Source organism: Podarcis liolepis, assembly GCF_965112155.1.
Source record: "Podarcis liolepis genome assembly, chromosome: 6".
In the NCBI taxonomy this organism is placed as follows: Eukaryota; Metazoa; Chordata; class Lepidosauria; order Squamata; family Lacertidae; genus Podarcis; species Podarcis liolepis.
In genome coordinates this window covers 17,007,552-17,024,281 of record NC_139559.1, presented here as the reverse complement: position 1 = coordinate 17,024,281, position 16,730 = coordinate 17,007,552, and the positions used below count along the sequence as shown (strand labels likewise).

At 44.5% G+C, this 16,730-nt stretch overlaps 1 protein-coding gene across 2 annotated transcripts in view; it reads left to right on the top strand.

Moving 5' to 3' along the window:
- The first annotated feature begins 7,517 nt into the window (after positions 1 to 7,517).
- DOK5 (docking protein 5) overlaps positions 7,518 to 16,730 on the top strand; it is a 58,801-nt gene continuing 49,588 nt past the window's right edge. Inside the window, exon 1 of one of the 2 annotated variants that reach the window (XM_083508252.1) lies at positions 7,518 to 7,934. In XM_083508252.1, the coding sequence (XP_083364378.1) occupies positions 7,869 to 7,934 (66 nt within the window). In that variant the 5' untranslated portion in view covers positions 7,518 to 7,868. The remainder of the gene's footprint in view (positions 7,935 to 16,730) is intronic. The other variant, XM_083508253.1, reaches the window with a different exon arrangement.

Sequence of the window (16,730 nt, the reverse complement as noted above, 5' to 3'; positions counted from 1 at the left end):
ATATATCTGAAAAGCATTTTAAAGGACAGTTCTTGTGGCATTTCAGTATTTATTCAATGATGCCTATAACTCCACTTCTACAAATTCGTACGAACACATGCAAATGCATTTGCACACAGCCCTTTTATTTTCCCTTTTTATTAGTGTGAAACAAAGGCCAGGTCACATTCAATATTGATTTCCTTATGAAGAAGACATTGTGGCTTCTCTGGATAAGCACTGGAACAAGCGACATTTGGCATGACTCTACAGATTTCAGATTAATGGGCTTCACTAGTTTGAAGGCTGAAAGGAATGATCACAACCTTCTAGTATTAATCATTTCATGACAGTCTTTCCTAATAGCACCATTTTTATACCTCTATGGTAAATTTAGCTTTCAGTGTTAAATCTCCCACTGCAGATCATCCATCCTCACAATGTCACCGCATATTTTCAGCACCAAAACTGTTGAATAAAAATGGCAGGGAGAGAGGAGGAGGAGGAGGAGGAGGAGGGGGGGAGGGAAGGAGGGTAGCAAGGCATTAAGCTTTCAATCAACCAGAGAAGGCTTTAGATCAGTTTTGAGCAATGTGCAAACACACAATCATGCTATGGCTGAGCAGGGCCCACCGAGGTGCGTGAGACTGATAGGGAACTGATCTGGAAGGAAAAGAGCATGTGATGGTACATAAAAAAGAGAAAAGCTAGCTGGGTAATACACGAGGGGTCTGTAAGGTGCTCTTTGTGTATGTTTCTCAAACTAGGACTCAACAGCTGAGCTCTCGCACTAGGGATGCGAGAAATTACATAACATATCTATGCTACATCTTTTTTACGTAAATTATGCAACTTAAATTGTCGTTACGTTATTCCGTTACATTCATTTCAATGTAAATGAAACACAATGCAAAGGGGAGGAAAAGAAATCAATTTCCTATAATGTAAACCCTGAAAGTAAGTATAGCAGTGAATTCTGATTATATTAACTGGATTTATTTGTGTTCTGGACATGGGAGGAATATGCAATCACTGGCAATTTCCACTCCTGTTTCTGTTTTTGTCAGAAGTCTCTAACATCCAATTGCATTTTTTCTCTTGCGCCACTAGTGCTGTGTTTCTACCTTATATCTCAGGAGTGTCCGTTAGGTGGCAGATCTAGCCCTGTCACCTGACTGAGCATTATATGGCAGACATTAATCTCTCCTGTCGATAATGACCCTTTCACTCGTAAACTGCAATACTTTCTGTTACAGTTCTGGAAAGACACTCCACACTGGAATTGTTCTCTGTTCCCCATTTGTGGATTAGATTGTTGATTTGCTCTTTAACTGCTGGTGTCTTTGCTTCCTTAACGTTGGTTTTCTTGTAGTGGTTTTTGCTAAAGTTGGTTGTATGGTACTGATCCTGTAGGCAGATCAGAACTACCTTATGTTTTAATATTGCTATGTATTGCACGGATATTTTATGAGATGGTAGCACACACCCATAAACCCACACACCCTTCCTCCCGCCATCTTGGATTATATTGGATGAAAGTAAAAATTGCCACATCCCTCCCTGTCTGTAGAAAGTAGTTCTTGGGTAATCTACAATCAGGTAGGCCAGGAACTGAGATGGGTCCAGGAGTGCCTAAAGGCAGCAATCACAAACCCTTGATGGAGAGTGAACTCTGTCAATTAGGCATGAACCCCTTTTCCCTTCACCACCTGCTGTTCACCAGATCTGCTGACCATCACTGTTTCCATTTAGTCCGGGTTCTGCTTCAGTCAGTTCTCTGTTGCCAAAGCCTGACACACTCATTAGTGAACTGGTTCATTAAGACTTTGCCGTAATTGCTGTGGTTAGGCTAAGCTTCAGTAAGCACCAGAAAATGTTTATTTGCGTTCAGGAATGGGCGAGAACCAGGAAATACTTTTTTAAAAAATGAATCCTAATGTGCAATGAAAGAGAGTTCTCATTTGTTTGTTGTGCTTTTCATGGAAACCGAAAGTTCTTCTGTGGATCCAGATAAAACCAATTATCTGATGCAGACAATAAAGCATGAAATGTCATAGGAGTTTGGGAGAAATATCCTTGGGGTATCCACTTTCTTCCTGGTTCTCTGACTACCCATTCAAATTGATTAGGTAGGCATTCAATGACGAAAGAAGACCTTGAAGGTCTGTACAGATGGAATTGTTCTGCCGGAAATAAGACAACTTGAAATAGTTCAGGGGGGAGGGGAGTAGGGATAAAGAAGAGAGAAAAGAAGTATTTGGTTCTGACTCAGTGGCTGTTCAGACAGGCTTGGAAGAGCTGTTCAGATTTCTTTCCTGTGATGAGGGCTGGTTTGGGGTGTGTGTGTGGATCAGGTTGCTGTAGTTTAAAAACAAGTAGCATTTAAGAAACCGAGAAGAGCCTGTTAGATCAGTAACTCACAGCTGCCAACCAGATCCCTGTGTTAAGCTAGCAAGCAAGACCCAAGCAGAATAACATTTCCTGTTCCTGTGCTTTTCAGTACAGTGGTACCTTAGGTTACATACGCTTCAGGTTACATATGCTTCAGGTTACACACTCCACTAAGCCAGAAATAGTGTTTCAGGTTAAGAACTTTGCTTCAGGATAAGAACAGAAATCGTGCTCCGGCAGCGCGGCGGCAGCAGGAGGCCCCATTAGCTAAAGTGGTGCTTCAGGTTAAGAACAGTTTCAGGTTAAGAACAGACCTCTGGAATGAATTAAGTACTTAACCCGAGGTACCACTGTAACTGGAATTCAGAAGAACTGCCTCCAGTGGTGGTGGCCGCGCATAGTCATCATCACCAGTGGCCATTGGTAGCCTTATCCTCCATGAATCTGACCAATCGTCTTTTAAAGCCATCCAAGTTGGTGGCCATCACTGCCTGCTAGGGAAGCGAGTCCCATGATTTAACTATGCGCTACGCCAAGAAGGACTTTCTTTTCTCTGTCCTGAAGCTTCCAACATTTAGCTTCCTTGGGTGCCCATGAGCTGTAGTGTTACGAGAGAGGGATGATTTATTTGTGGGTGGCGCTGTGGGTTAAACCACAAAGCCTAGGACTTGCCGATCAGAAGGTTGGCGGTTCGAATCCCCGCGACCGGGTGAGCTCCCGTTGCTCGGTCCCTGCTCCTGCCAACCTAGCAGTTTGAAAGCACGTCAAAGTGCAAGTAGATAAATAGGTACCACTCCGGCGGGAAGGTAAACGGCATTTCCATGCGCTGCTCTGGTTCGCCAGAAGCGGCTTAGTCATGCTGGCCACATGACCTGGAAGCTGTATGTCAGCTCCCTCAGCCAGTAAAGTGAGATGAGCGCCGCAACCCCAGAGTTGGTCACGACTGGACCTAATGGTCAGGGGTCCCTTTACCTTAAAGATCCCTGCTTGTGTGCTAATGTAGATCCTACATTTCTGGGTTTTTCCAATCATTTCTAAGGAGCCCAGAGGACCATAAGCCCATGCAAAGCTGACCTGACTTTTGAAACAAATGTGGAAGCTCTTGTAGGGTGGACATTTCATGTAATCGTTGGTTCCCTGTGCTCACGAAAGATGAGCAGGGTGAATACTTAACACATAGGTGTGGAACCTGTGGCCCTCCAGATGTGGTTGGACTCCAGTTTCCATCAGCCTTAGCGACCAGTGGTTAATGGTCAGTGATGATAGGAGTTGTAGTCTGGAAACATCTGGAGGTTCGCAGGTTCTACACCTCTGATTTAATCTTTTCGACATTCTAAAGAAATTATGAGTTGTTTCTCTTACTGTTGAAGGATACTTTGATCAGATGCATTCACCAATCCACCTTGAGGGAGAGCCTGAGAAGCACAGCTGGGCGTGGAGACCCCTCAGTGGATGGTTTCTGAATCAAGCAGATGGCTTCAGTCTAAATAGTGGACATTCCTTTCTCACAACCTCTCAGAAAAAAATCTCAGCCACATATCGAAACGCTTTCCCCCCATGCTTCCCATAATGTAATTTTATAATTATCATCCATTTAAATTATTAACAACAGGGCTAGCCCATAAATGTGACCTTTTGTTCTCTCGCAATTAGAAATGCTAGCACTGGTTTGAGACAACATAATAATGCTATTGTGGAAAATGCTGAAACACACACACACACACACACACACACACACACACACATTCATTTCCATTCAAGATTGCAGCTTGCACAGAATGAATTTAATAAGAAGCCTGATGCCGATACAGTGGTACCTCGAGTTACAAACTCAATTCGTTCCAGAGGTCCGTTCTTAACCCGAAACCGTTCTTAACCTGAGGTGCACTTTCACTAATGGGGCCTCCTGCTGCCGCCATGCCGCCGGTGCACGATTTCCATTCTCATCCTGGGGCAAAGTTTGTAAACCGAGGTACTACTTCCGGGTTAGCGGAGTTTGTAACCCAAAGTGTTTGTAACCCGAGGTACCACTGTACTTTGCTGGCAAACGTCCTCCCTCTATGTGGGGAGGAGATGTCTTATGAAGCACTTGTGTGTATGCAGAGACTTCAGATCAGGGTATTTACAGTGTTCCTAGAAACTGCTGGCAGGAAAGCTCACCACCACCCTCACCGCTTATGGCTGCTTCCACCAGCCGAGCAGAGCTGGACCACCTGAAAGAACTTCCCTGTGATGAAGAGCACCATCTCCATCTGCTCTGGGGTGCTGGTACCTTCTGGGCCACTGAGACTTTCCTGCCAGGTGGAGGGAGAAGGGAGATGTTGATCAGTCACCTTGGAGTCACCCTGGCTCAGAGGGACAAGTGGGATGTCGGGAGTGATGAGTGTGTGTGTATGTGTGAAGGAGAGTGCCATAGGGTGCAGCAGCACCCCTGGGTGCTTCTTCTTGTCTTCTCCTTGAGTCTAACCATCCCTTTCACCATCTTTCCTTCCCATTCTCCCCCCTTCATCTTTCTTCACACTCAGGAAGACACTGGCTGCATTCAAATGGAAGTTTATTCACTTTCCTCCACGTATCCCTAACAATCACTTTATGCATTACATTTTAGCTTTCAAAAAGACGTACGTAAAAGCCACTTCCAGAAATCTAATGGAATACTGCACATGTTTGGCACTCAGTTCCATGTTATTTGATTCCAGGAGTACGAAAGTGATGAAATTTGAGGCAGTATACGGTTACCCAGTTCTTTCCTGCTGCTTTTATGGGTGAATCATTGGGAGAACAGAAGCAGGCATGTAGAAAAAATGGGTGAGGAGTAAAGACATTTTCCAGGAATGTTCGTCACTCTGTCACACGGCATCCACCAATGTGAATGATATTTGGCACACCGTAGAATCATAGAATTGTAGAGTTGGAAGGGACCCTGAGGGTCATCTAGTCCAACCCCCTGCGATGCAGGAATCTCAGCTAAACCATCCATGACAGATGACCACCCAATCTCTGCTTAAAAACCTCCAAGGAAGGAGAGCCGACAAGCTCCCGAGGGAGTCTGTTCCACTATCAAACAGCTCTTACTGCCAAACAGCTCCATGCTGGTATATTGGTCAAAATGCAACAATTCCACAATGCAACAAGTACTGCAGTGTGAACAGAATATTAGAAAACGGGACAGAAGCTTTAGTATTATAATCGGTAAAACTAATGCAATATTCCCCATGCTTGAACACACTCAGTCTGGATCTATGCTGATTGTAAAAACGCTTAAAAAAGAAATGTTCTATAGCTCTCAATGGAATTTCACATTGTCAATTTTACATTGCTCTGCAGTGCCCTCTGGTGTCGTATGCTTATAACACATTGATAACATTTCAAATTTTACTAGTATAGATTAGTCCCCAGTCTGTTCCCCTGTCATCCATTTCGCCTCTTTCCTTCTTTTTCTTTCTTTCTTTTTCCTGCCCCCTGTCAAATTCCCATGCCTTAGCCTTGCTTACAAACCACCTCTTCCTGTTTGGGAGCTGCTGCTGTCAGAAATGAGGGAGGCAAGCAAGAAGGCCCTTGGCACGCTGCCCGAAAGTGTCCCTGAAAGTGGACTAAGACCTGCTGGTCCTCTCTGGCTTACAGTTTGTGAAACTTTGGTGGACTACAAGAGGACCATACTGCATAGAGTTGGGGGGTCAGTCTAGATGATGCCCTGGATCCCTTCCAGTTATTGGGCTCCTTTATCTGTTGGGGTAAAATGTATAAGAACAAGCTTGCCAAACCTTTTCCTTCCATTGAGGTAGTGACATTGGCTAGCCAGTTAAGCACCACACTTAGCATAACCAAATACTTGCTCTGTGCCATAGAGAAAATGGGCCAATGTTGGGGGGGGGGTTAACCCCCCTCTTCCGCTTACTTATGGGGTTCATCCTGGAAGCCCCCAACCCCCCAGTGACCCAGCCCAACATTGTGAGTACTATGGGACCTGTTCATTTATTCTTGTTCTGACTCAGAGCCTAGTATGTTTTAGGTACTTGTTCCGTATTTTATGCCCTGCGTTTACATAGCCACTCACTAACAGAAATTATTCTCGCTGTCCGCCAGGTGAAAGAGCAACAAAATACACTACAAAATAATAACAGCACCTATAACATATTATTATAAAAAACATATTATAATACAAAATACACTACAAAATAATAACAGCACCTATAACATATTATTACAAAAACATATTATAATACAAAACATAACAGCATACTATAACATATTATTACAAAATAATAACAGCACCTATAACAAACAATACTTTTGTATTTGAACGAACAAATGAATAGAGGACACTATTAATAGCTGGGGACCCTCTTTAGTAAAGGTAAAGGGACCCCTGACCATTAGGTCCAGTCATGGCCTACTCTGGGGTTGCGGCGCTCATCTCGTTTTATTGGCCGAGGAAGCCAGCGTACAGCTTCCCGGTCATGTGGCCAGCATGACTAAGCCGCTTCTGGTGAACCAGAGCATTGCACAGAAACGCTGTTTACCTTCCCGCCAGAGCGGTACCTATTTATCTACTTGCACATTGACGTGCTTTTGAACTGCTAGGTTGGCAGGAGCAGGGACCGAGCAATGGGAGCTCACCCCGTCACGGGGATTCGAACCGCCGACCTTCTGATCGGCAAGTCCTAGGCTCAGTGGTTTAACCCACAGTGCCACCCGCGTCCAGGTGACCCTCTTTAGGTTGGCGGAAATGCCCTCTGCATCTGTTCAGGGGCACCCATATTCCAGGAGTTCACTCTTGATGCTACTACCAATTAGGTGCCAACACAAAGTCTCCATGAGCTCCAGCTTAAAACTCGATTTTCTTGCCGCCCCCTTTTTTTAATGCCAAGGACGGACAGCTGTCAGGGATGATGGGAGATGCAGTCCAGCAAACATCTGGACTGAGGTCCACAGGTATCCTCATGCCTGGACCACAATCAGGCGAGCCCTTCTTTCCCGGCGCAGCAAAACCCGCTTTCAAAGAGGGAAGGGGGCAAGCAAACGTCGTTATATATAAGTGTAGCATTTCTTTCACCCAGGCAGCGAGTGAGGGCGGATCTCGCCGCCCACAACCGGGGAGGGGAGGAAGGAACGAGGCTTGGGGAGGGGGAAGCTCTCTCTGGGCTGATTCTCTGATCTCATCGCACAAGCCAGTCAGCTGCGAGCTGTCTGCCTCTCTCGTCAGCTGATCCAGCAGGAGAGCTTTCCGTCTCTCATTGACTCTTCTCCTCTCACTTCCCAAGTGGATTCCTTCCTTCCTTTTTTTTTTTTTTCAAAGATAGCAGCAGCAACAAAACTCTTGCCGGGGAGTTTCTGGGTCAGGAGGAGGATATATTCCGAAGGCTGGTCGGGGGGGGGGGGATTTAAAGCAAAACAACAACACCAACACACAGCAGCAGCACCCAAGCCCACAGCCCCAAACTGGATTGCATTGCAACTTTGCTACAACTCCGCTCCTTCTGTTCCCTCCGTCCAGGATGGCTTCCAATTTTAACGACATAGTGAAGCAAGGGTATGTCAAGATAAGGAGCAGACGTTTAGGAGTAAGTATTTTTATTTTTTTGAAAAACAAACAAAACAAAACCCTCCACTGGCGTTATTGTACCGTGTTTGATTTATCAATGGGTTGGTGTTGTTTAACCACAGCGTTGGCCACGTGCGTTGTGTGCGGTTGTCCGAGGACCTGAAAGGGAAAACAAGGTTGCATGCTTTATTTTTATTTTATTTTTGACTGTGCAAAGGGCCAGTCCTTTTCCAGGTCTCTCTCCACTGCCATATGTGCATTATAAATATAGAAGCAGCTTGCAGTGCCGTGCAAAGGACATTTCTCGATAACGGATACAAGCGGGGTGGAGGGAAGGAAAGCCTGCAAAATCCACACTGGCTCTATTGCTGTCTTTCCAGTGCCTTAGCTGTGTTTGTGTGTGGAGAAACTAGCAAGCTTTGGAATGTCACAGAACTCTTCTGTTAATGGGGTTTGTGGAAGTGAGGCTCATTTCTGAAGATTTAAGAGCGTGCTTAGATAAATTTCTTCTCCAATCATATTAGAATTGTCTAAGGGATCTCCTAGTCAGCCAGTGTCCCCTCTTAACTTTTCACTTTCAGAAGAGGAGCCAGCAAGCAGACTTTAGGACTCAGTGGTTCAATGCCCATGCGCAGTTCCCATTCATTTCAATGGGGCTCGCCCAAAAGAACTTCCTGGCAGATTAAGAGTGTTGTAGCACCTTAGAGATAAGCAGCCTGATGCTGGAGAAGCTCGCTCAGAAATAAGCCCTGCAGGATCCAGTGACATTTATACCCCAATAAATATGCCGTGGCAGTAAATCCAGTGGTATTTTTGCATGCAAAAGGTCTCTGGTGAAACCCCTGGCATCTCCAGGTAAGGCTAGGAAAGATCTCTGTCTGGAACCCTGGAGAGTCAACAGTAAACCATATGGACCAATTGTATGAGTCAGTATAAGGCAGCTCCTTACATTCCTATTCTGCCTTGAACATTGATAAAGAAAGCAGAGATATAAAATTTTTGAATAATGATCAACAACGTAATGCCTAGATGACAGGCAGCAGTAATGCATTTGTTTCTGAGCCAACATGCAAGGGTGCTACCGTGGACATGGACAGTCATATCTATGTCTAATCAGAATTAAGTCCCATTGACTGAAATCCCATTGACTCCATACTACACCCCATTAAGTGTGCATAGGATCTCAGGCTGCATTAGCTGGTGCAAACATCAAGCTACAACGGGAATGTAAAATTCACATTGGCCGCAATGTGACAAATATGTAAAATTCACATTGGCTGCAGTGTGACAAGTGCAGTGTGTAGGTAATTGGAGTGACAGTTCTTGAATATCATAGTCTCATATTAACAAATCACCTGTTTGAAGGGACACATGTCTTGCTACCTGACTAAATATTAGATGTTCCTTTCAAATGTGTATTGCTCAGCATGGATACAGGTGCAAATGTGAGGATGTCATTTCCTACATACATGGCACTTGTCAGAAACCTCTGCAATGCATCTGTAGGTATAAGTTTCGGTGTCAAAATGTTACCAAGGATGCCCCCTCCATGCAACATTTGGTACCTAAAAAAAGCCACAGTCTTTAGTGTGCTAAGTGAGCTTGCAACTCTCTACTTGGTTGGAGAGTTTGAGGAAACAGGAACCTATGCTATTCCAATGGGGTTGATATTATACAGAAGTGCTGGCTATAAATGTTCACAAAGTTTCATGGTATGGAAGGTGTGTGTGTGTGTGTGTGTGTGTGTGTGTGTGTGTAGAAGAAATACCTTGTATGAACATGTGTGTGTTTAAAGATATATCTCCAGACCAGTGCCTTATTGATTGCAACAGAAACTGATGCCTTAATTTCCTGGTTTGACTCTACATTTTATGTTTAAGCAATGATTTCATTTATTTACACTTCTGTTCCATTTTGTACTCTAGGTTCATGGAGGTTTATGTAGCAAACCTATGATAGTCTTAACTCCACCATCATGCTCTCTGCCACACAATGTTGAACTACAGTGATCCATATTAGGACTGGGTTCTGCAAGTCTTGGGTTCAAATTTGAGGGAGGCACATAGCTCAATGGTAGAGCACATGCATTGCTTGCATAAGATTCTGAGTTCAGTCCCAGGCATCTCCATGTAGTGCTATGTGAGACTCTTATGTGAAAATCTGGAGAGCTGTTGTCAGTCAGTGTAGACGTTCCTGAGCAAGATGGACCAATGGCAGCTTCTTATGTTTCTATTCTCACCCATTGATGAATTTACTTGATAGACGTTGGCAACTCACTATTGTTCTGCCTTGGTTCTTCCATCTGTGAAATGGGAACTATGACCGATCTTGGAGATTGCTCATACAGAACATATAACTAAGGTGTCTCACGTGGCAAGCAGCAGACAGAAAATAGGTGATGCCTGAATTTCAGATCTGAATTGCAAGTTGACTCCTAGAGTCCTCGCTAGGAATGGGATAAATACAAGAGATATGTACAAAAATATATCAAAGGTTTTTCGTCTATGGCACCATTTGAATGACCTTGGATAAAGAAATATAGGAGAAATAAGATTAACGGTACAAATTGTTGTAATAATGTATTAGAGAATATATAAAGAATAGATTAAAAATGGTAGGTACATTCACTATTAGAATAAAAGCATACAACGAGAATTGACAGGAAGTCCAAAGTTTTTATGATATTTTTTGTTAATAACTATTGTTAATAATCTTTGTTAATAACCGCATAAAAAGTAGCATAAACACAGCTGAAGCTTAAGGTTTATAACTATGTAAGAAAGGACAAGTATATGGGGTTTTTTGTGTGTGTGCGTGTATATGATTGAAATCTCAATTTACTCAATGAGATTTACTATATATATGTAATGTATTATAAGACTATTAATAAAGCTTGTTACATTGCAAAGAAAGAAAGAAAGAAAGAAAGAATGCTAAGGAGCCACAGAATAGTCACTTCCAATGGTACAGTAAAAGTGGGAAAGGTGGCCTGTTGGGAGAAGGAGATAAAGCTTAAAGGTAAAGGTAAAGGTACCCCTGCCCGTACGGGCCAGTCTTGCCAGACTCTAGGGTTGTGCGCTCATCTCACTCCATAGGCCGGGAGCCAGCGCTGTCCGCAGACACTTCCGGGCCACGTGGCCAGCATGACAAGCTGCATCTGGCGAGCCAGCGCAGCACACGGAACGCCGTTTACCTTCCCGCTGGTAAGCGGTCCCTATTTATCTACTTGCACCCGGGGGTGCTTTCGAACTGCTAGGTTGGCAGGCACTGGGACCGAATGACGGGAGCGCACCCCGCCGCAGGGATTCGAACCGCCAACCACGCGATCGGCAAGTCCTAGGCGCTGAGATTTTACCCACAGCGCCACCTGAGATAAAGCTTGCTAGTTATTAAAAGTTTCAAACAGATGATGCCTTGCGAAGATCATAATGAAATATGCCAAATTGTACCGTGTGCTAGGGCCCTCAGGTACAGTTCACATTAAATTGTCACCTCAGGTGCGGTAAGCTTTCTGTGATTATTGTGCTCATCTATGGTGTTACCATTGTTAGCTTTGCTGTCATTTTTTTAAAAAGTGTTTGAAACAAACACAGCAAAATGGTCAGTGCTGCTGCTCTCATTATATTGCTAATTAATTGTGTTTTGCACCAGGTGTAATGAGAAAAAACCACCACCAGGTGCTTGTTTAGATGGGAGCTCAGGGACTATACAGGTGGAAAGTGGTGCTTATACTTTGTCCAGGACACCTTATATTGTATTCATGGTGTGGAACAGACTGTCTAACCAGAGTTGTGCATGCTCTAGTTATCTCCCGCTTGGACTACTGCAATGCGCTGTACGTGGGGCTACCTTTGAAGGTGACTCGGAAACTGCAATTAATCCAGAAAGTGTCAGCTAGACTGGTGACTGGGGGCGGCCGCCGAGACCATATAACACTGGTCCTGAAAGACCTACATTGGCTCCCAGTACGTTTCCGAGCACAATTCCAAGTGTTGGTGCTGGCCTTTAAAGCCCTAAATGGCCTTGGTCCTGTATACCTGAAGGAGCGTCTCCACCCCCATTGTTCAGCCCGGACACTGAGGTCCAGCACCGAGGGCCTTCTGGTGGTTCCCTGGCTGCGAGAAGTGAGGTTACAGGGAACCAGGCAGAGGGCCTTCTCGGTAGTGGCGCCTGCCCTGTGGAACGCCCTCCCAGCGTTCAAGGCAATAAACAACTATTTTACGTTTAAAAGACAATGAAGGCGGCCCTATTTAGGGAAGCTTTTAATGTCTGATGCTGTATTGTTTTTAATATTCGGTTGGAAGCCACCCAGAGTGGCTGGGGAAACCCAGCCAGATGAGTGGGGTATAAATAATAAATTATTTTTATTATTATATAGTTGATACCTATTGGAAAAATTCCCCCTCCCCAAAATGTTATTGTCTATTTGAGTTGTTCACCTATGTATTTATAAGCTATTATACGCTGAGCCTAGGGCTTGCCTATCAGAAGATCGGCGGTTCGAATCCCCGTGACGGGGTGAGCTCCCGTTGCTCCCTGCTCCTGCCAACCTAGCAGTTCGAAAGCACATCAAAGTGCAAGTAGATAAGTAGGTACCGCTCCGGCGGGAAGGTAAATGGCATTTCCGTGTGCTGCTTTGGTTCACCAGAAGCAGCTTAGTCATGCTGGCCACATGACCTGGAAGCTGTATGCCGGCTCCCTCAGCCAGTAAAGTGAGATGAGCGCCGCAACCCCAGAGTCGGTCACGACTGGACCTAATGGTCAGGGGTCCCTTTACCTTTAGCTAATAAAACATGGATGCCTATGGAGATGCCGAAAGGAAAAGGGAAAACCTACAAATTCAGTACTGCTATGCATTTCCTTTAAAGTTAAATAGAATAGTTAGAATTAATGGAGTCCAGGAGACATTATTTTGGAGAAAGAGGATGTCACTGTGGCTACTGGAGATGAGTTTGTGGCTGCTTTCTGCCTCTGTTCCTATTGCTGTGAATTAAGCCACGGTTGGCTTAGCATGTTGTCCAAGCCCAGGCTCGTAGTTTCTCTTGCTTTAGACAAACCATAAGCTGTAACCAAACTTTGTTCTTGGCTTACAGTTTGTGCTTTGCCTGGAAGAGACAAACTACAAGGCTGGGTTTGGATGACACCCTAATTGAAACCATGGTTTAGTACGAAGCAAGGTAGCAGCAGAAGGGCTGGGGCACCAACTTGGGGCCCCCACTGTGGGTGCCCAATGTTGGCATGCACTGCGCCATGCCCTAGTGAAGTTGTGACATGGCATGATGTCATCATGTCATGTTGTGATGCCACTGCCGTGTAGCAGCAACTGAACCAGAGCGAATCAACTAAAACATCTGTAACATTCATGACTTGCTTTGATACAACATCATTCTAGCCTCCCTGGAATTAGATCTTGAATACAATATCACAAGCACATGGAATCAGAGATAGGAATAGTGGGTGTGAACGGTGAGTGTTGAGGCCAAAGACTTATTCCTAATGGTTTCAGTGTGATCTTGTCTCATATTAAGCCACAGTTCTCTTTATTTATTTGTTCACTATTTTATGTTATAGTCTTCTTTGGTCATGATGGTGGGTCAAAAAAAGTAAGAATTAAAATAAGTAGCAATGTACAATTAAAATCATAATATAAAAACTAGAAAAAATAACCAATATTGGTATAACAAAATGACAGCACAGAACTGGAGGACCACACTGGAGGAGGAGGAAGAGGAGGAAGGAAGATGTCCCCTCAGCCCGAGGCCTGAGGTGCCCCTTGACCAAAGAGGTGCAACTTGACCAATCATCAAATCAAATTTTATTAAACGGTCACAGACCAGATTAACTCGTACAGCTAGTCAGCGAAGCATAACACCGGAAAAAACAAAGGACAATTTCGATACATAACTGCAATTTAAAATTAGACAGCATAAATAAAATTAAGTATTTGCCTTCGCCTGCATATTGACATTGGAAAGCTCTTGTTTCCTGCGCTTAATAGCGGCTACACAAAATTTGGCCACATTGATCGTAATTTCAGGAACCTTATCTTCTACCAAGGCTCTCATACGTTGGAGTTCTGGTTCATTTTTAAGCTTTTGTAGAAATGGGGCAATAAAGGTCAAATGTAGATCCTCGTAGTAACTACAATGCAGCAATACATGCAGACTTGTTTCCACTTCCGATGAGCCACATGGGCAAACACGTGACTCATATGGTTTGCCCTCATATCTGCCTAGCAGCAGGGCAGAGGGCATCAAAAATCATCAAAAAGCATAACTGATGGAACAAGACAGACCTCATAGGGGAGGTCATTTCACAACGTGGGAGACACCACGGAGAAGACCCTGTCACATGCTACCACCTCTTGAACCATGGAGGGTGGCAGCTCGGCCAACCAGGCCTCTGCTGCTGATCTTAACATCTGGGCAGATGGATGTAGGATGAGACACTTCTTCAAATATTTGGGGCCCAAGTTGTTTAGAGCATTGGCATGTGACACAGGGAATTCTGGCTCAATGTGGGTTAACAACTGAGGAATTATAAACCAGGATTAGTTATTCACTATTATATTATATAAGAGCAGGTACCTTAATTTCCTTATTTTCTACTTCCTTTGTCCTTCCTCATCCATTGTTCTTTGGCATCATAAATATATTATATAAATGTATTACACTCAAATTGATTTGTTTTTTAAAAAATGACACATAGTCTAATAGTCATAATGACAAAGGATGAGGAAGAAGAAAATAAGGAAATTAAGGTACCTGCTCTTATATAATGATATAGAATGAAATTATAAAATAGCCACTGATGAACTCAGTTTGGGGCAAGGAGGAGAGGCAACTAATTGCAGTTGGTCCCATCCAAGCCAATGGTATGAGCCTCATTCTTGTTATTTGTGATAAGACAGGAGACAAAGTCCTGCTAAACATTTGAACCAGCTGAAATATTTATATATACAAACAAGTTTTTGCTTGAAGGCCACAGTAAGTGAATATACATGTAGCAGGAAAGGGAATTACAGAAATTATAGCTGGTGGCTAATTTAAAAATCTGATTTGGGTTATTTACTGTTAGTAAAAGTGCAATTTTACATTCCATTTGAAACGGGCAATTAGCATATTCATTTAATTAAAAAAATAGTTGCCATGGAAGCAATAGTATCACATCCTCCTTCCAAAGAAAAGTAAAATTATCGCATTGCCTCTCTAAAATACCAAATTCATATTGAAAATCCAGGGATCTCAAGGCAAAAACATTGTTGCTGTTGTTGTCGTCATTTTCATTATCATTCTGCAAATTTTTTTATCTGCCTTTTGACTTCCAAAAGGCCCCCCCCCCAATGTGTCATCCAGATAAAAAAAAAGCAACAAAACAATATAAAATTAGATTAAAAACAAACACAGTACATCAATTAGATGATTTAAACTATATGTGCACCTTCTGGTTAGGATCCCCAAACACTGACTCAGTTTCTCCCCCTCATGAGTGAAATACAGTGGTGCCTCGCAAGACGAAATTAATTCGTTCCGCAATTCTCTTCGTCTTGCGGTTTTTTCGTCTTGCGATGCACGGTTTCCCATAGGAATGCATTGAAAATCAATTAATGCGTTCCTAGGGAAACCGCCCTATCGCTATCTCCCCCCAGCCCCTTGCTTCAGAAGAGGTCCGGGGGAAGCGGGAAGCGAAGCACTTCGCTTCCCCGCTTCCCCCGACGTCTTTTGCTGCAAGGGGCTGCAGGGAGATCGCTATCTCCCCCCAGCCCCTTGCTTCAGAAGAGGTCCGGGGGAAGCGGGAAGCGAAGTGCTTCGCTTCCCCGCTTCCCCTGACGTCTTTTGCTGCAAGGGGCTGCAGGGAGATCGCTATCTCCCCCCAGCCCCTTGCTTCAGAAGAGGTCCGGGGGAAGCGGGAAGCGAAGCGCTTCGCTTCCCCGCTTCCCCCGGACGTCTTTTGCAGCAAGGGACTGCAGGGAGATCGCTATCTCCCTGCAGCCCCTTGCTTCAGAAGAGGTCCGGGGGAAGCGGGAAGCGAAGCGCTTCGCTTCCCCGCTTCCCCCGGACGTCTTTTGCAGCAAGGGACTGCAGGGAGATCGCTATCTCCCCGCAGCCCCTTGCTTCAAAAGAGAAGACCCGCTGTCCCCGGGGCAAGCTTCGTTTTGCGAAGCAAGCCCATAGGGAAATTCGTCTTGCGAGGCAACTCGAAAACGAAAAAACCTTTCGTTTTGCGAGTTTTTCGTCTCGCGAGGCGTTCGTCTTGCGGGGTACCACTGTACCTCTGAGCATCTACAGAATGCTTTCCCTTAGTAAATGGAATGTGCCATGAAGTGGCTTTGCTCCTCTACTTCTATTTCAGCATGTAATCTAAGGGCCAAGGTAGTTTTAAAAAAACTCTTAAAATCAGCTAGGGATTTCTGACTTATTTTCTTTCCCCTGCGGAAGCAGGAGAGAGAGGTTGTGCATTTTGCCCACTCTTGGGAAAATGTCGCCTATCAAAATTTCCCTGGTCTGTCTGGATATCAGCCAGAGGAGGTTACTGGTAAGCAAGCTCCAAGGGCAGTGAGAGGGGCCAGCCTCTATGGTGGGGGCTTGCAAACTAACAAGGGAATGCTGAACAGCTCCCCCACTAAAATTACCCCCCCCCCCGCCGCCACAAGCTGTTATTAGCCCTGCTGGAGAGAAAAAGATCACAGAGGGTTGAACTAGATGATCCTTGGGGTTCCTTCCAACTCTACCATTCTATGATTCTGTGATTGAAGGAGAATATTTCAACTGGGAAATAACACTAGGGGTGGCGATTAAGCACTCCCTGTTCCAAT